General features: G+C 45.8%; 1 protein-coding gene across 1 annotated transcript; it reads left to right on the plus strand.

The window, feature by feature from the left end:
- The first annotated feature begins 6,739 nt into the window (after positions 1 to 6,739).
- Positions 6,740 to 20,111, plus strand: zgc:171775 (STKc_p38 domain-containing protein). The gene is made up of 12 exons (XM_056275214.1): positions 6,740 to 6,977; positions 7,657 to 7,786; positions 10,547 to 10,605; positions 11,139 to 11,250; positions 14,125 to 14,154; positions 14,250 to 14,297; positions 14,802 to 14,916; positions 15,898 to 15,969; positions 16,325 to 16,404; positions 17,196 to 17,274; positions 18,490 to 18,663; positions 19,676 to 20,111. The coding sequence occupies exons 1-12, from the start codon at positions 6,844 to 6,846 to the stop codon at positions 19,735 to 19,737; spliced, it is 1,095 nt and encodes a 364-aa protein (XP_056131189.1). The 5' UTR covers positions 6,740 to 6,843; the 3' UTR covers positions 19,738 to 20,111.
- The last annotated feature ends 549 nt before the right edge of the window (positions 20,112 to 20,660 follow it).

The following is a 20,660-nucleotide window of genomic DNA, read 5'->3' on the forward strand; positions in this document are numbered from 1 at the left end:
GATGGATGGACGGTTGGAAGGACGGATGGCTCGGCCACGCATTCACACCCTGCTAATGGTCAAAGGGACTTTTATTCATGTCATTAAAGGACACGCTCCTATTAACCCACTGAGAGTAAAAAACCATCTTTGTTTGTTGGTTTTCCGCCGAATCGGTTGATTAACTGATGCGTTTTCAACATTTGACGCTTGCTGAAAACGGAAAGGGAAAACTGTTGAAAATACATAAAAACTAAGTCCACATGTTAGATAAAGTCAAAACCTCTTGTCTTTTTCTACCCTCACCTCCAAGCGCATATATCCAGTATGATATACTGTCGCCCTCTGCTGGACGATATTATTACTGGGACAAAACAGAAAAAGGTTTGGATCCAAATCTTGACAGAAAACCGCGGCGGTCAAAATGACCGCCCACAGTCGGTCTAGTAGTTTTTACGTTCTGGTCGTTGTTTGGGGCTGTTTAAGCACTTATTTTCACTTCTGTTTTTGCATTTCACGTTTTATAGGCCATTGTACGTTTGTTAGATTAGCAATATGTGTTTTCCGTTTTGTTTTTCAGGTAATATTTTCACTTTTTCAATTTTGCTGTTCAAGTTCGACCATGTCTCTCTGAAGTTTAAATTATTTAAAAATAGTATTATAGTTGTTCAAATACTAATTTGGGTGCCAGCTAGTTTTATAAGACATACTAACATGTGCAATGCATTAATATCTCAATTGGGTATTTATCTTGACAGAATATAGAGTTTAAAAACCGACGGTCATTTTGACCGCCCGTGGTCTTTATACGTAGGAATGAAATCCCGGTCGTTCTAGTGTTAAAATTAAATCTCAGTATTGTACCACGTTTCCTAACATAGACTATTTGCATTATCGTGTACGTCATATTGGGCTTTGTGTGTTGTTGCTGGTGTGGTACATTGCAAATAGAGGGCTGACATAATTGTTTTCCACAAAGGGATATCTTGAATAAGAAGTGTTTGCATACATTGCGTTGCATATATTTGGATCCCTCGTGTTCTGTCCACTCATCAGTAATGGATGTACTGTATTCCAGTCACACTGACCCAAGACAGCACATTGGGCGTTAAGGTGGCCCAGTGGTTAGCACAACGGTTGCCTCACAGCAAGAAGGTCCTGGCTTCGAACCCCAGGCAGTCCCAGGTCCTTTCTGTGTGGAGTTTGCATGTTCTCCCCGTGTCTGCGCGGGTTTCCCCCGGGTGCTCCGGTTTCCTGCCACCATCAAAAAGGCATGCACGTTAGGGTTAATACTCCTGCCTGTGCCCCAGGGCAAGGCAATGGAAAGAAGAACTGGGGTTGGTCCACGGGCGCTGCAGCTGCCCACTGCTCCCATACAATAGGATGGGTTACATGCCGAGGATGAATTTCATTGTAAGAATACAATGTCAAATAAAGTGGCTTTCTTCTTTCACAAATAGCTGAAACAGACACATGTTAAATGCTAGTCTATAAATACGTAAAATACCCCACTTCCCGCGTGCCAGTAAAGATTTGCTTTTATTTTTAAATAATATTTTAAGATAGAAACAGTCCCTCGTGCAGCATTAAAGTCTTGGGACTCATTGCACGCAGCTTATTCGCTACTGTTAACGTCTGACTATTTAAGGACAGTTATTGTTAACCCACTTCAGAATACATGACCATTAATCTCTCTGTTCTCAACAGCTCCGAGCTCATAACGAATTCATTATTTACTCTGAGCATTTGGGATGGGGACATGTCGAAAGAAGAGTTGTTAGACATCAGTGACATGCAGTATTTTCCATTTTTCACTTCTATCTTGTTGGCAGGTTTACCCAGGCTTCCGCTTATGATGGATGCCAGCGCAGGCAAGTCTTTACTCGTCTTAGACGTTGCTTTGGACACTGCAGATCCAACAGAACTTACCATTATGTTCAGACATTAGGTTGATATTTTAGGGACCAACCCCAGAGTGGTTTGTTTTTTGTTTTTGTTTTTCTGTCTCTGTGTCTCTTCATGGCCACAGTATGTCCTGTCACAGTACTAGGTCTCATGTGGAGTGTCACAAGATCCACTTTCTAGTCAAATCTTGGGTCTATATTTTCAGGGACACACTTTATTTGTCCTTTCATTTCATGTACCGAATACTGTTTCCCTCAGCTCACGGCAGTGCACCACAAAGACAAAACACATCCAAAAACTACAAGAACTTCAAGAACACACCTACTAACACATGTCTAAACTAACACAACCTATATATCCAAACTAAAGAGGAAAAAAATCACTGTCCAAGAGAACTAATGCCAGCCAGGGTGACTGTCGGAACTGCCGGTCTGCATGGGCTAGCAGTTAGCTCAGCCTGCCCTGCTTCCGCATCCTGTCAGACCGCCCTCGGTGTTACTTGCTCGGTCGCAGCTCCAGGCAGGGCCGTGTTCCTTGGGCCCACCGGATGCAGCAGACCAGGCTCCCCCAAGCCGATCCAACGCCAGCTCTCCCAGCCAGACACCCTCGACACACCTCCCCGCACTCCACACTACGATACCACAAACACCACAGTCCACGCCAGGCGAGGCCACCGCCAGACCGCCCTCGGTGTTATGGGAACTGCCGGTCTGCATGGGCTAGCAGTTAGCTTAGCTTGCCCTGCTTCCGCATCCTGTCAGACCGCCCTCGGTGTTACCTCCTCGGTCGCAGCTGCAGGCAGGGCCGTGGTCTCTGGGCCCACAAGACGCAGCAGACCAAGCTCTCCCAGCCGCTCAAGCGCCAGTTCTCTCAGCCATCAAACGAAGACAAACTTAGACGCTGACGTGGACAAAGACACCGCATGGACGCTATTGGGTGAGGCTGCCGCAAATGTGAATTGGCGCCGCCATCTTCCCACACCAGTAATGGGTGAGGCCGCTGCAAACGTTAATTCGCGCAGCCAACTTCCCACGCCGGAAGTGGGTGGGAAGATGATTTTGATGAAGACGAAGACCTGATTTGGCCCTATAAAAGCATTTTCGGTTCGATAAATTAGGTAGCAGAGTCTATCTTTCCACTGCTATGGTCACTATACACAGTTGCATGCATGTCTCAGTTAAACCAAATGCAGTAAAGTTGTAAGTAACGAAGTTTAGTGACAAAGGTGGCCCTTAGTGCACTGGTCAATGATCATTGATCAGTGCACTAACATCCTAAAAACATCCAAAAAACAAAAAACATCCAATCTATCTATCATTGACATCACTGACACTGTTGTTACATCTTGACCAAAGTGCAGTCCTCAATCTAGGACCCTAAACTCGAGCCAAATTCATTCTGCTTTAAGTCCTCCAAAAATGTAGGACTCAAGTGAGACACAACAAAAAGTGTTCCTCTGTCTTAGAAACATCGTGAAATAAAACATTAAGTGTCAGTGATGGAGAAAATCACGCATGCCTTTAGTTCTCTTTGTCCCTATTACTGCACTGTTACTACTACTTCTGGCTGCTGCCGGTAGGGGTCGCCACAGCGGATCATCCGTTTCCGTTTCTTCCTGTCCTCTGAATCTTCCCGTCACACCAGTCTGTCTCTATTACTGCTTTAACACAAGAAAGGTGGAAAAACTCCAGTGTCTTCAGATTTCAGCGGCAAGGCTTTTTCCCCAAAACCAAAAAGATGAGACCATGGTGTCTCCTGTAGTTCAACAACTTTCCACTAGAAGCCGCTGCATTTTTAAGTTGAATCCAGGGTTTTACTGATAACTTTTCAGGTTTTGCATGGCTTGCCCCTTGTTGTCTCCTGAAGTCTTGATCCCTTATGAGCCAATGCACCGCCAGAGATCCTTAAGCATCAAATCACACACCACCCATCTCAGTGAGAGTCTCTTTCCACAGGCAGGCAGGCTGTTGAACAGCTGACACGCCCATATGCTCCTTACAGATGGCTTGGACATGTGTGGGGGAGAGATGCTGGCTATACTGGGAGAAGGATGCTGAATATGGAGCTGCCAGGCAAGAGGAAAAGAGGAAGGCCAAAGAGGAGGTTTATGGATGTGGTGAGAGAGGATATGCAGGTGGCTGGTGTGACAGAGGAAGATGCAGAGGACAGGAAGAAATGGAAATGGATGATCCGCTGTGGCAACCCCTAATGAGAGCAGCCAAGGTAGTAGTAGTAGTAGTAGTAGTAGTAGTAGATTGTTGTGTTATCGTGTACTGTATATTGTGTATATGCTGTATCTTCTCCTGGATTGCCACCTTGCCATGGTGGAGAAGCTTGCATGTACCACTGATCCCAAGAGCTATGCCGTCCGGAGCTTGGCTCCTGGTAGGGTCACTCAAGGCGGACAGGTCAAGGGGGAGGTTCCAGATGAAGAGCGATCCAACAAAGATCTCAACGGTGGAACTGGCAGAAGATGCCTCCAGGTCACAACAGCAGTGAAGGCAGATGAAGGCTGCAACAGAGGGTGGTCCCAATCGTCTTGGTCCTCCATGCCACTGGACTCTGGCCACCCCCTGCCAAGGACCATGTGGTGATTGCAGGCATATCAGCAACTCCACGTAGAAAGGTGTCATGCACAGGCGTCCTCCTTTTGTGCATCTCCAGGATCGACCTCTACACCCACCTGAGGCTCCAGAGGGACCCAGAGGGACCATAGGGGGGGGGGGGCGGTCATACTTGACCCCGAGTGACCGCCGATGATGATGATAATGAATCCACTGTGTGCATAGTCCATGTAGGTCTGTAGTGTAGTCTTTTTTTTTGGGGGGGGGGGGCGGGGATTTGTCCTTGTATCCCTTGTGTTAAGGCAGAGAGCAAGAGCACAAGAATTTCATTGTATTCCAATGCACATGAAAGTTAAACCTTTTACATTTATTCTGATAGTCCCACTCGCTTTCCATATGGAAGGAACTCTTGTGACTTAATCTGATTGTTTTATTAATAATTTTTTTTTTGTTTTGTTGTTTTGAAATGTGCTGTGTAAATAAAGATTCATATTGTTACGCTTATTTTAATTCTTATAGTTGAAGTGGTTCTTATTCTCTTTTTGTTCTTATGCTTGACAGATGTCTCTGACCTGTGCAGAATACTGAGGGTCAGACATGTGTGGACTGCACACAGATTTACTCAGAAGACACAACTTCCTCACCTTCAGGAAATCCTCACTCCATTGCTCATTTGTGCTTGCAGAACGTAAACTTGAGGATAAAATACTTCAACTTTACTTGTACCTTTTAGACTTGAATACTTTTTGGGGTGGAATTTTGGTATTTGAGTTGTCACACGAAAGTAGATGTTTCAGTCCCAACAGTGTACATGTGTACTTTAAGTGAACTTAAGCCTTGTAGTCAAGATCACAAAAAGCGAGACCACGTCCAGACCGAGTCTTTATATGCCATCCACTGCTACAGGGGGCGAGTCCGAGTCCAAGACTTTAAGGTGTCGAGTCCAACTAGAGACCAATGGGACCAACACTAGTGTGAAGACGGTCACTTGAACAGTACAAGTCCGGTTACTGAAACTGTAAATAGATTGAATTACATACATCAAAAATATGAAATATGAAGTATGCAAATCAAAGTCTTGGGCCAGCCCAAAAGCAAACACCTTTTGGAGTAAGATTTATATGGAATTAGACGTTTAATTGGAATGAACTCCTCTTTGGTCTATTACATGGACACAGACATTAACACAAGTGACTTATTTGGAATATTGAGTGTAGCTACTAGAAAAATTACAACGAAGTGACTTAACCCAGACACCCCGTCTATAGAGGACTGGTATGATATAATTTATGAGATTTTTGGTGATGGAAGGAATGACCTTCTCTATAAGGCCTGAGGAAACTAAATTTGAGGAAATTTGGGAGAAGTGGAAATTGTATATTTCCCCAAAACGTCTTTCTGTTGTTTAAATTTGTTTATGCAATTGTAACCGGTTATTTTCTTGCCCGGTGCGGGATTCGATACGAGGTGTATTGCACCACAAGGCGACATCACTAACCGCTCGGCTAAAGGGTCAGACCTGTAAACTAGGGGCTAACGTGTATTATTAGTAGTTTACATAAGCATGGTTTTTATACTTTTTCTTTCCCTTTTTCTTTTATTTCAATTCTTCTATTCTATTTTTGTGTTCTATAATTACTCTGTAAAAAGCAGAAAATACGGATCACTTTGTGAGCGTATCCAACTAAAGATGATTATGTAAAATGCTGTTACTGTCCGGGGTGTCTCCCCGCCTGCCTGCCGCCCAGTGGCTGCTGCTGGGATAGGCTCCAGCATCCCCGCCACCCTGAGCGCAGGACAAGCCGCTTGGATAATGGATGGAGTCTGCTCTCTCCTGGACCGAGTCAAGTCGAAGTCGCCACTAAGGACGTGAATATACCTGAAATAAATATGCTCCAAAAATGACAGATCAGGGGCTGTCAGTTTTTAAAGTAGCCCTATTTTTTCATAAGAGCAACGCCAAACAGCACAGAACAGAAGGGGAAGAGGAATTGGAAGAGTAACGAGCAACCCAAAAGAAAGAGAGGACTCTGCTGACGCTTGTGATGTGATCTGACAGGCCAGCCGAACGTCAGACATCAGGCGCATCGACTCCACTATCTCTATTGTCAGTCCAGTCCAAAGTCCGCTGGGGTTTGTTCAGCAACTGTGTCCCTTTTTTTTAAATTTTCTTTTCCCCCCGATAGTCTCGTTTTCTCCCGACGTTGGCGCGTACACGGGTCAGGTAATCACGTGACAGCTTTGAGGCGCGCCCCGTGCCGGAGGGCGTGTCCTGTTAGTTTCCCATTACCTGTCCCTTATACCTGTTACCGCAATCGTTACAGCTGTTACCAAAAAATAAATGAACTAATCAAGGTAGAAAGTACTGGTTCGTATTACGGATATAACTTCCCAAATGGAGTCGCCTGTGAAGGAATCCCTTGTCAAAGGGGGTTTTCACAGACTAGAGGTCCAGAAAACGACGTGGGACGTCCCCGAACGCTACACTTCGCTGAAAGCGGTCGGTTCCGGCGCCTACGGGACAGTATGGTAGGTTTAAACATATATATATATATATATATATATATATATATATATATATATATATATATATATATATATATATATATATATATGTATGTATGTATATATGTGTGTGTGTGTGTGTGTGTGTGTGTGTATATACGTACACACACACACACACACACACACACACATTCAACGTATGGTCTCTGCTTCAGTCATGTGGGTTTATTATGGGATTAATTAGATGCATTCAGCTGATATTGTTTCTTTGCATCTGCGTTTAATGTCAAGTGTGCAAACCAATAGCAGATTGCACTGAGTGCAGTCCAGAGACTACTGCAGGTTATTCCCAGATCTCCTAACAGAAGTACTATTGTGCGCCCGAGGCCAAACAACAAGTTGACGCAGGTCCTTAGATTAGACAAGAATCTCCCTTTCCAACTTTATGTGACCTATTCTCGACTAGACGAGACAAGAGTGGACTAGAACAGAATAGAATAGAATAAAATACAGTAGAGTAGCATAGGACATAGAAAACATTAGAAGACATTCATTCAAATGAATTGCTTAGATATGTTAAAGTGGAAAATCCTATTTGAAATGTGTGATATCATTTCTGCACTATTTCTTAATTATTGTCACCGTGACCGACACGAGAGTGATCATATGGTATATTCATGGTACTATTTGTTTACCCTCTTAGTTCTGCCATTGATCAGAAAACCATGGAGAAGGTGGCCATCAAGAAGCTTTATCGGCCTTTCCAGTCCCTCACTCACACCAAGCGGGCCTACAGGGAGCTCAGACTGCTTCGCCATATACAGAACGACAACGTAAGCCGCTGGACGAACGGTGGAAGGAATTCCATTTATTCCTCAGGTTTTATACACTGCTCAAAAAATAAAGGGAACACATAAGCAATGCAATGTAGCTCCAAGTCAATCATACTTGTGAGATATCAACCTGTCCAGTTAGGAAGCAACACTGATTTGTGAATCAATTTCACCTGTTGGTAAACTGTCTAATTTCCACCTGGTGGAAATTAGACAATTTGCAAGACAACCCCTATAAAAGGAATGGATTTGCAGGTGGTGGCCACAGACCATTTGCCTGTCCTCATCTTTTCTGGCCGATCTTTGGCTAGTTTTTCATTTTGCTAGTGCCCTCACCACTAGAGGTGGCATGAGGCGGTATCTGCAACCTACAGAAGTTGCTCAGGTAGTGCAGCTCATCCAGGATGGCACATCAATGCGTGCTGTGGCAAGAAGATTTGATGTGTCTCCCAGCACAGTGTCCAGAGCATGGAGGAGGTACCAGGAGACAGGCCAGTACACCAGGAGACGTGGAGGGGGCCGCAGGAGGACAACAACCCCGCAGCAGGACCGCTATCTGGTCCTTTGTGCAAGGAGGAACAGGAGGAGCACTGCCGGAACCCTACAAAACGACCTTCAACAGGCCACTAATGTGCAGGTTTCTGCTCAAACAGTGAGAAACAGAATGCATGAGGATGGTATGAGGGCCCGACGTCCACAATTGGGGCCTGTGCTCACAGCCCAACACCGTGCAGCCCGATTGACCTTTGCCAGAGAACATCTTGGTTGGCAGATTCGCCATTGGCGCCCTGTGCTCTTCACGGATGAGAGCAGGTTCACACTGAACACATGTGACAGACGTGAGAGAGTCTGGAGACGCTGTGGAGAACGTTCTGCTGCCTGCAACATCCTCCAGCATGACCGGTTTGGCGGTGGGTCAGTGATGGTCTGGGGAGGCATATCCTTGGAGGGCCGCACAGACCTCTACGTGCTAGCCAGAGGTACCATGACTGCCATTAGGTACCGGGATGAGATCCTCAGACTCATTGTCAGACCATATGCTGGTGCAGTGGGCCCTGGGTTCCTGCTCATGCATGACAATGCTCATCCTCATGTGGCCAGAGTGTGTCAGCAGTTCCTGTATGTCGAGGGCATTGATGCTATGGACTGGCCTGCACGTTCCTCAGACCTGAATCCAATCGAGCACCTCTGGGACATCATGTCTCGTACCATCCGCCAACGCGATGTCGCACCACAGACTGTCCAGGAGTTGACCGATGCCCTGATCCAGGTCTGGGAGGAGATCCCTCAGGAGACCATCCGTCGTCTCATCAGGAGCATGCCCAGACGTTGTAGGGAGTGCATACAGGCACGTGGAGGCCACACACACTACTGAGCCTCATTTTGAATCGTCTTGAAGAATTTCCACAGAAGTTGGATCAGCCTATGTTCTCATTTTCCACTTTGATTTTGAGTATGATTCTGAATCCAGACCTTAATGGGCTAATGATTTTGATTTCCATTGATCATTCTTAGGTTATTTTGCTCTAAACACATTCCTCTGTCTAATAAATAAAGATTTTCAGCTGAAATATTTCATTCATCGAGGTCTATATTGTGTTTTTAGGTGTTCCCTTTATTTTTTTGAGCAGTATAGTATGACATTTGTTATTCGAGGATGCCGCCGTAGCTCTTCTCTCCATAACATTATCCTGTTGGTGTAAGAGCCTTGTTGATAGTGCATTGCTTCTTGCTATTTTATATAAAAATAGCAGAAAAATGAGAGCCTTTCACAGCAAGATAACCTTTCACAATCAAGTAGCATGAACGTGCTGCTGGTCTCTACTCTGCAGGTACTTCTCACAACGGGCACGGATCGTTGTCTGTTCCATGGAAGTCCATTATCTCTTGACTCACTGTAGATGTACTTAGCCTTGGCAAGCTGGCCCAAATCTCCCGAGCCCAGTTGTCACTATACGAGAAATATGCTAAACATGTGAGATACGGAGGAAGACATTGAGAGAGGGGACGTTTGAAGGCTGGCTTTGCGAGGCAGAGATGTGTGCTGTCTTCAAAAGCTTGTTGGTTTGTTGTGGGAACCCTCATGAATCCTCACCAGTGTTTTCATTAAAAGCCATAGAAGAGCTATTGACATTTACCATCTTGGAGCGGGGGCTCTCTTTTTGCCCCGGGCTCAGAATTACAGAAACGTGGTCGCCATGGGAGCTGTGAAATCAAAGTTTAATGAGATGCAGCGCTGTTTTCAACATATAGGGAGACACTGGAAAGCAGCTAGGAACTAATTTTGCATCCCAGCATGCACTTGAGGAAAGGTTAGTCTGCACACGGTGTCCCAGTTCTAGTTGGAATACCTGACATTTATGTAATGTCGTAACCGATGGACATTGCTTACTTTCAACAATATTGTACCAGAGCTGCTCTGCTAAAATGGGTAACATGTGTATGTATAGGAATACTTTTTGAGATGATTTTTTTAGGTCATTTTAGCATATATTAGACAGAATAGTCAAGTAAGAGAGAAAAGAAACACCGATGAGAGAAGAAGACATGCAATAAAGAACATAGAGCTGGTTTGGAGTCCTGGATGCTGCGATCAGGCCTTTAGTGTATACGGTCTATGCTTAATTGACTGAACCAACAGGACGCCCCTCACACGCCAGCCCCCTTTGCAAGTGTTAGATGAAAATGGGTGAAAAAAATGTTAACATTGGTAAGGCCTTATCTTTTTGTCCTCTTTTTTTTGTGTTGCTTTTCCTGAAGGTTATCTCCCTTCTTGATGTGTTCACACCTGATTCCTCGCTGGAAAAATTCCAGACCTTGTGAGTTGGGAGTCAGGAATGACATTCCTCTGTTAGTTGTCACAGCTTGTTGAGAGCCAATGTGTGTGTGTGTGTGTGTGTGTGTGTGTGTGTGTGTGTGTGTGTGTGTGTGTGTGTATATATATATATATATATATATATACACACACACACACATATATATGACATAGAAGCCATGAGAGAGACTATGGAGGAATTTTTGGTTCATGTTTGGTTCTTGTGCTTGTATGGATTTCCTTCTCACAAAAGATGATATTGCTGTAGCAGTAACAATACAGCAGGTTATCTAAATACATTTTATAGTTTATGTGTTATATTCATCTTTTTTATCAATATATAGTGTTCTATATCTTTTATACCTTTACTAATGATTCTCCCTATGTATCTTTATAAGTTGTTCTCTCTCTCTTGCTTTTGTTCTTTATGTTCAATTTGCTCTCTTACCGTAAGCTTCCTCTTGCCTGCTCTCCTCTTCCTCTCCCTGCTCCTCCCTCTCTTTCTCCCTTTCTCTGTCTCTCGTTGTCTATCTGCAGTTACATGGTGATGCCGTTTGTAGCACAGGACCTGGGGCACATCATGAAGCGACGGAGGCTAACTGACCGAATCATCATCTACCTGTTCTACCAGCTCCTCAGAGGACTCAAGGTGTGTTTTGTGGCATGCCAGCACCAAGTGTTGTCGTTTCAGATCATCCTGACATGTCATACAATGTGAACGGCAGACGCAAGAAATCAGTGGGAGGGCGCCTGGGTGGCGTGGTGATCTATTCCATTGCCTACCAACATGGGGATCGCCGGTTTGAATCCTCGTGTTTGTCAGGTGTCCCTACAGACACAATTGGCCGTGTCTGCCGGTGGGAAGCTGGATGTGGGTATGTGTCCTGGTCGCTGCACTAGCGCCTCCTCTGGTCAGTCGGGGCACCTGTTCGGGGAGGGAGGGGGAACTGGGAGGAATAGCGTGATCCTCCCACGCGCTACGTCCCCCTGGCAAAACTCCTCACTGTCAGGTGAAAAGAGGTGGCTGGCGACTCCACGTGTTTCGAAGGAGGCATGTGGTAGTCTGCAGCCCTCCCCGGATCAGCAGAGGGGTGGAGCAGCGACCCGGACGGCTTGGAAGAGTGGGGTAATTGGCCAAGTACAATTGGGGAGAAAAAGGGGAACCCCCCCCCCCAAAAAAAGAAATCAATGGGAGTTTTGCATTAACCTTCTAACTGCTCCGGTGTTTCCTCTGTCGCGTCCTCCCTCGCTCTACTTGCCCTCTTTTCCTCACGCTTTTCTTCCCAGACCATCGAGTTCTTGTTGTCAAATGGTTTTATTGTTTATCTGACAGCAGTTAAACGGCCTCCTGCTGTATCTGCCACATCCCTGTATTTCACAAACCACTGATATTTACAGGCCCGAGTAGGATAATTAACCTTTTAGTAACTGACTGGCAAAACAACAGACAAGTTACAGTTCATCACGAAAAACAGGAAATTATTTGTAAATTCCCTCTTTAAATGAATCCGTGAGTCCCATTGATCCCTCAAGGCTTTTCCCCCTCTTAGCAGACATAATGTGACCTAAAGCTGCTCAACGTTGTGAGAACAAAATGTTGACGCGTTCCAGGGAAAACTCTCCATGTTGAAACAGGCCCTGGTTAAGTGTGGTGATCCTAACTGGGTGTTTGTCAAAGTCAGGAAGACGCCCAAACAGTGCACCAGCTGATCGAGGAGAGGAGGAGGACAACGGCTGTCTAGGCATAAACCAGCGGTGATTCAGTATGTGGTGGGAGTGTCGTAACAGTTGAAACGTGTATTTTCCAAACACCACGTCTCAGCTGCTTTCAAACCCCAAAACAAGCTGAGCCAGAAATTGGTCCACCCCAAAGATCAGGTCCCCCGGCACAAACAGAGCAATATAGGGTACTGGGTTAAGTGCCGGGAGGATTGCAGTGACTTGTACATCGGGGAAACCAAACAGACACTGGCCAAGAGGATGACACAACACAGGAGAGCTCATGTCAGGCCAGGACTCAACAGTCTACACCAGTGTTTCCCAACCCAGTCCTCAAGGACCCCCTATCCTGCAGATTTTTATTGTAACCTTGCATAGGTAGCCCCGCTTGTACTTACTCAACCAATTATCTCATAGCACTTAATTATGCAAGGTGTGCAAAAGCTGACATAATTCATTGCTGATTGGTTGAATAACTACAAACAGGTACCTATTCAGGGTTGCAAAGAAAATCTGCAGGATAGGGGGTCCTTGAGGACTGGGTTGGGAATCACTGGTCTACACCATCTATAGGCCAGTGGCCACTCTTTCACGGATGAGGATGTGCACAGCCTTGATAGGGAGGAACGATGGTTTGAACGGGGAGTCAAAGAGGCCATCTAATTCATTGTTTCCTTTATTAGTCCCCTTGGAGAAATTCAGCTACTGCAAATTAACCCAGCTGTGATCTGTGTCGCTCGGAGCAGCGGGCTGCAGCCACCTTAATGCTGCGCCCGGGGACCAATTGCCTTGGTCAGGGGCACAAACAGGAGTATAAATCCTAACATGCATGTTTCTTTTGATGGTGGGGGAAACCGGAGCACCCACAGAAAGCCCACCGCAGGCACGGGGAGAACATACAAACTCCACACAGAAAGGACCTGGGGTTCGAACCCAGGACCTTCTTGCTGTGAGGCAGCAGCGCTAACCACTGCTGTCCTTCTCCTCTCTACGATCGGCTGGTGCACTGTTTGGGCATCTTCCTGGCTTTGCCAAACACCCAGTTAGGATCACCACACTTAACCAGGGCCTGTTTCAACACAGAGAGTTTTCCTTGGAACGAGTCAACATTTTGTTCTCACAACGTTAAGCAACATTACGTCACATTAATACCCACTAAGCATGAAAAAAGCCAAAAGGGATCAATGGGATTCAAAGATGAATTTAAAGTGGGAAAATTACAAATAATTTCCATTTTTCGTGGCAAAATGTTAAGACAATCCGGGGGGTTCGAACCCAGGACTTTCTTGCTGGGAGGCGACAGCGCTAGCCACAGCGCCACCATGCCACCCAATCTATGTGAAGAGGAAACGATCATCCCAGAATGGGGGGGGGGGGGCTAAGAGTACATCTGTCGCCATCTTACAATGCTGTGATTGATACTATTGCCCAATACTTTGTGAATAGTACACATGGCCACTGAAAATGGTCACGCCCATATTTGCACATAAACCCGATCGTTGGTTTGGGTTGTTATGCCACCGTATTGTTAATAAGGGTGGTGGTGGTGGTGGGGGGGTGATACCTGCAGTCAGCTGAGACTGAAGAGGTCACTCAGATGAGTGATGAAATGTATCTCTCAATAAACATCGTGTCCAGATGAGCTGATTCACCTCTTACCTGGATTACTGAGCAGGCATCAAGATCCTCTCCATGTTATTGTCTTCCACGCCAATAAAGAGGGAAGCACACGTGAATCTACCACATGGTTCTGTCTGCTTCCGTTTGTGGAGTTTAACCTATTTCTGTGTTTACATTTTCACAGTATATTCACTCTGCTGGGATCATCCATCGGGTTAGTACCATAGACTTCCTGGCCATATCGTTTTTATTAGAACCATCAACGTGGCTGTGTTGTGCTATAACGCTTCAAAAACATGTGGGTTTTAGGATCTGAAGCCTGGAAACCTTGCGGTCAATGAGAACTGTGAACTGAAGGTACTTCTTTTTTTTTAAAGATTCAAGATCCTTTACTGTCACTTTTATTTTATTACATATTTTTATTTACCTCTTTTTATTTGTTTAATTTTTATTTATTTATTATTTTGTTTATTTGTATTTACTTTTATTTTTATTGTTTATTTTATTAATATTTTATTTATGTTTTTCATTTTATTATTATTGTTTATTAAGTTACAAGCGAGACGTTTTGTGAGCTCGAGAAGGGCCCTCTTCAGCTTTACATGTGACCACACGTGATAGACAGATCTACACTTTACACACATTTTACAAGTGGACATTTTAGACTGACGTCCTATTTGAAGTCACCACAGAAGAAGAAGAAGAAGAAGAAGCCTGACTTCATATATTGTCGTCAGTAAAAGCATCCACTTGGATCAGAGACAACTGATGTGACAAACATACAAAGATAATGTTATCAGAGGCAGCACACGCCACAGCCTGTCTGCCCACTCAGGGACTCCAGCTGTGATTTAATCTTAGATCCTGGACTTCGGCCTGGCGAGACACACAGAAAGCGAGATGACTGGCTATGTTGTGACGCGCTGGTACAGAGCACCTGAGGTCATATTCAACTGGATGCACTACAGCCAGACGGGTAATAAACCACGTAGTTACTCCCTCATCCAACACAGCCAGTTGCACTGTGCTTAGCATAGACAATGGTTAGCTTGAACCTTGAACATACTTGAATCAACTACTTTCGGCTGCTCCCGTTAGGGGGCGCCACAGCGGATCATCTGTTTCCATCTCTTCCTGTCCCCTGCATCTTCCTCTGTCACACCAGCCACCTGCATGTCCTCCCTCACCACATCCATAAACCTCCTCTTTGGCCTTCCTCTTCCCTGGCAGCTCCATATTCAGCATCCTTCCCCCAATATACCCAGCATCTCTCCTCCACACATGTCCAAACCATCTCAATCTTGCCTCTCTTGCTTTGTCTCCAAACCGTCCAGCCTGAGCTGTCCCTCTAATATACTCGTTCCTAATCCTGTCCTTCTTCATCACTCCCAGTGAAAATCTTATCATCTTCATCTCTGCCACCTCCAGGTCCACCTCCTGTCCTTTCATCAGTGCCACTGTCTCCAAACCATACAACATAGCTGGTCTCACAACCATCTTGTAAACCTTCCCTTTAACTCTTGCTGGTACCCTTCTGTCACAAATCACTGCTGACACTCTTCTCCACCCACTCCACCCTGCCTGCACTCTCTTCTTCACCTCTCTTCTGCACTCCCCGTTACTTTGGACAGTTGACCCCAAGTATTTAAACTCATCCACCTTCGTCACCTCCACTCCTTGCATCCTGACCATTCCACTGTCCTCCCTCTCATTCACACATATGTATTCCATCTTATTGCTACTGACTTTCATTCCTCTTGAACATACTTTAATATAGCAAACGTTACATCTCAATATTCAATATGTTCACCAGGCCTGCCTTTGAGATGACTTGCTTTCTCTCTCCTGTTTCTCTCTGTCTGTCTGTCTGTCTGTCTGTCTGTCTGTCTGTCTGTCTGTCTGTCTGTCTGTCTGTCTGTCTGTCTGTCTGTCTGTCTGTCTCTGCTCCATCTCCTAGTGGATGTGTGGTCTGCTGCCTGTATTCTGGTGGAGATGATCACTGGCCAGGTGCTTTTCCCGGGACATGACAGTATCCTCACATAATCGGTGTGTGCTGGACACACCAGGTATCACTACAGACCCGCACACACTCAGATTCAGCCGACTTTAATGAAAAAGGAAGTACAAGTGGGTATCATAACGCCGGACATTTGAACGTTTTTCCAACTCTTTTCTTCTTACCGTTGCTGACGTTGCAGGTGTAATCTGAGCAGATAGAAACTGACGCAAGCGGGTGCAGCAGCGGTCACCGCACGAAGAACTCAGGGTTTCGATGTGACGATATCGAGGGTAACTGAGCGCTCTGGCGTCAGATCCAGTCTATGACGTGTGGTGCAGTCTTTGTCCCGTGCGTCACAAATCTTCCTTGACTCGTGCGTGTTCAGGCATCGACCAGCTGAAAAAGATCCTCCGCCTTACAGGGACACCGCAGCCGTCCTTGATAGAAAAGATGCAAAGCAAAGACGTAGGTTTGACTCACCTCGCTCCAGACTTTACTTAGATACAGACCATAGACATGATTTTTATATGTGTCCTATTTTATATTTCCTTGGAAAAAGAAAAAAAAACAAATTTTCATTAGGGAAAAGGTGGTTTTGGTTGAAAACACTGTTATTGGGGCAGCACAGTGATTAGTGCGGTCGCCTCACAGCAAGAAGGTCCTGGGTTCGAGCCCCGGGGTTGTCCAACCTTGGGGGTCGTCCCGGGTCGTCCTCTGTGTGGAGTTTGCATGTTCTCCCTGTGTCTGCGTGGGTTTCCTCCGGGTGCTCCGGTTTCCTCCTACAGTCCTAAGACATGTAGGTCAGGTGACTCGGCCATACTAAATTGTCCCTAGGTGTGAATGTGTGTGGGGGCCCTGTGATGGACTGGCGGCCTGTCCAGGGTGTCTCCCCGCCTGCCGCCCAGTGACTGCTGGGATAGGCTCCAGCACCCCCGCCACCCCGATTGGGATAAGCGGCTTGGATAATGGATGGCTGGATGGACATAGAGGAGGTCTCATCCTCAGTGTCCGAGCCAATATCAGCACATTAAAGTAACTGATCTAAAATGTGCTGTAATTTGTTGGGTTGTTGGTGTGTGAGCGCTGATGTAGAAAACCCGTCTCTTTTAAACACACTACCACATTAATATTCACCTTCATTATTTTCACTATTTTCACCCCCTCGAGTTAAGCTGGGTCGTCCGGGATCGTTTAGTTTTAAGACTTGCTTCGTAATGAGACACAAACTCGGGTGTTTGAACGATGTTGTGTTACAGGCACAGTCGTACGTGCAAAGTCTTCCTGTACAAAAGAAGAAACAGTTCAGGGAGGAGTTTCCAAGCATGGATGAGAATGGTGAGTTCAACTCCTATTGTTGATAGCGTGACCTGAAGCCGTTACCCATGGCTAAACGCAATATTATAAAATAATAATAATAATAATAATAAAAACAAAACTCAACTTACTTTCTCCCCTCACTGTCTCTGCATCTGAAGGGCCCCTCACAGAGGCAGATAGATGCCCTATACTGGGGTCGCATCTCGATGGGCTCTAAGGGGCAACGTGGTGGCCCAAGTGTCAGCACTGCTGCCTCACAAAGAAGGTCCTGGGTTCGAACCCCGAGCCGTCCCAGGTCCTCTCTGTGTGGAGTTTGCATGTTCTCCCCGTGTCTGCGTGGGTTTCCTCCGGGTGATCCGGCTTCCTCCCACAATCAAAAGGACATGGATGTTAGGGTTAACCAGAATCAGCATCAGTGGGCGTCCGGGTAGCGTAGCGGTCTATTCTGGTACCTACCAACACGGGGGTCGCCAGTTCAAATCCCCATGTTACCTCCGGCTTGGTCGGGCGTCCCTACAGTGGCCGCGTCTGCGGGTGGGAAGCCGGATGTGGGTCTGTGTCCTGGTCGCTGCACTAACGCCTCCGCTGGTCGGTCGGAGCGCTTGTTAAGGAGGGAGGTGGAACTGGGGGGGAATAGCATGTTCCTCCCATGCACTACGCCCCCCTGGTGAAACTCCTCACTGTCAGGTGAAAGGAAGCGGCTGGCGACTCCACATGTAGGGGAGGAGGCAAGTGGTAGTCTGCAGCCCTCCCCGGATCGGCAGAGGGGGTGGAGCAGCGACTGGGATGGCTCGGAAGACCGGGGTAATTGGTCGGATACAATTGAGGAGAAAAATGGTGGGGGGCACGCATGTTGTGGTTAATACTCCTGCCTGTGCCCCTGAGCAAGGCATGGAAATAAGAACTGGAGTTGGTCCCCGAGTGCTGCAGCTGCCCGCTGCTCCTGTACAAAAGGATGGGTTAAATGGGTTAAATGCAGAGGTGCAGCGCTCTCTCTTTTATTATCTCTTCTTTACGCTGGTGTGCGCCCTCTGGCGACAGTCTCGTGTAATGTATCATTCTTACCGATAGATGTCAGTAATGGACCACGAATCACAGTACATGACAGTCATAACTCTTCGCTTCCATTCCAGCTCATGAGTGCAAAGGTCATCCAGCCTTTCCCGTTAGCGAAACCTGATTCAGGGGCTCAGTGGCACATATGACAAAGAGTAAACATCATCTTGTCTCTAGCTGTGCATCTGCTCGAGGGCATGTTGCAGCTGGACCCAGACACGCGGCTGACAGCCAAACAGGGTCTGGAGCATCCATACCTGGTGGAGTACCACGACCCCGAGAGCGAGCCGGACTCCGAGCCTTACGACGACTCCTTTGAGAGTCTGGAGCTCGCTATCGGAGAGTGGAAGAGTGAGTGTCTCCATCTCTAAACCTTACCACTGATGGACTGAGAATGTGAGAGCGTGTTGTTGTTGTTGTTTTGTTTTTTTTCAGATAATAATCCACTGCTGTATATTAAAAAGGCTCACACCACATTATCACAGCAAGTTTGACACTATAGATATGTCATGTCTATATATGTCATATATGTATGTATGTGTGTGTGTGTATATATATATATATATATATACATATACATACACATACACACACACACACACATATATACATCATATATATGTATGTGTGTCTATATAATAATAATAATAAATCAATCTTATATATATCATATACATGTCATATGATATATGTATCCATCCATCCATCCATCCATTATCCAACCGCTTATCCTGCTCACGCATATATATATATATATATATATAGAAAGAGAGAGAGAGAGAGAGAGAGAGAGAGAGAGAGAGAGATGTCATATATATAAACTTAGCACAAAAAGTAAGGAAATGTGTGTGTGTGTGTGTGTGTGTGTGTGTGTGTGTGTGTGTGTGTGTGTGTGTGTGTGTGTGTGTGAGATATGGCGGCACCGTGACGCAGTCGCCTCACAGCAAGAAGGTCCCGGGTTCGAGCCCCAGGGTAGTCCAACCTTGGGGGTCGTCCCGGGTCATTCCTCTGTGTGGAGTTTGCATGTTCTCCCCGTGTCTGCATGGGTTTCCTCCCACAGTCCAAAGACATGTAGGTCAGGTGGATCAGACATACTGAAATTGCCCGTAGGTGTGAATGTGTGCGAGTGTGAGAGTGTGTGTGGGAGATGGCTTGGTGGCCTGTCCAGGGTGTCTCCCCGCCTCCCGCCCAATGACTGGGATAGGCTCCAGCATCCCCATGACCCTGAGAGCAGGATAATCGGTTCGGTTCGGATAATGGATGGATGGATATGTCATATCATATGATATGATAATGTCATGCCAAATTTTGCTTACCATAAACTTTAATTTCTAAAGCAGCATTTTCTCCTTCATTCAAACAGGTCTTATCCACATGGAGATCATGACCTTCGACCCTGCAAACCCCAATAAGACGGCGATATAGGACAATGTCAGTGCCGTGTACAGAGAGAGTCTGGCCAACTGGCTACATGGGCGCCATATCGCCTACCAACCGGCAGGCAGCCCCACGCGCACGCTATTCAAAACCGCGCTCGCTTCATGAGCTCTCAAGCTGCACTTTCACAGAAATAAGGGAAACAGAGATATTCAAATGTTCTGATATTCAAACAGTGTAAGTGGGTCAGCTGACACCTGACTGGTCAAACTTCACAGACCCATGACTTTAACACAGGTTGATGGATTTCCATGAAACGTGCATAGATATGGAATCATATTACACTGGTTTAGTGAGGATCTTTAAGAACGAAAAAATCATTTTCATTGTAATCGTAAGTAATTCATGTTTCTGTTTGAGAAATAAAGAGTAAGAGATGTCAAGGGAATGAAACAGCTCTGGCTAGCTTTCAGATGTGATTTTGACTGTTGACAGAAGACAACCAACAGCTTCTCATGGACCCCACCCAGTTTGTGGATTGCATGTGGACTGTGGAGTGGGTTGCTGTGTGATTTGATGGTTGGGCGTGAACTGCTTATCATCTCGCGCCCTACCAGCAAAGGTAGACTACATAATCAGTCAGGCCAGTTGAGTATTTTCTGTACACAACTTAAAATGTAATGATGCACAATCATCAGAATCAGAATACTTTATTTGTCCCCGAGGGGAAATTGAGTAATGTATTTTGCATCACTCCATGTTATGAAGAAAACCAGAAATTATGTATATTGCATCATTGAGTACCATAGAATATCATTAATTTTGAATTTTCCAACAGTCAGTCAAGTATTCAGAGTATCAAAAATTGTGTATTTTGCATCACTCATTATCAGTAGTCAGAGTACCAGAAATTGTCTTCCATCATTCAATACCAGTACACACCAGAAATTACAGTGCGCCTCAAGAGTATT

This window comes from Lampris incognitus, chromosome 2 (genome assembly GCF_029633865.1).
Source record: "Lampris incognitus isolate fLamInc1 chromosome 2, fLamInc1.hap2, whole genome shotgun sequence".
In the NCBI taxonomy this organism is placed as follows: Eukaryota; Metazoa; Chordata; class Actinopteri; order Lampriformes; family Lampridae; genus Lampris; species Lampris incognitus.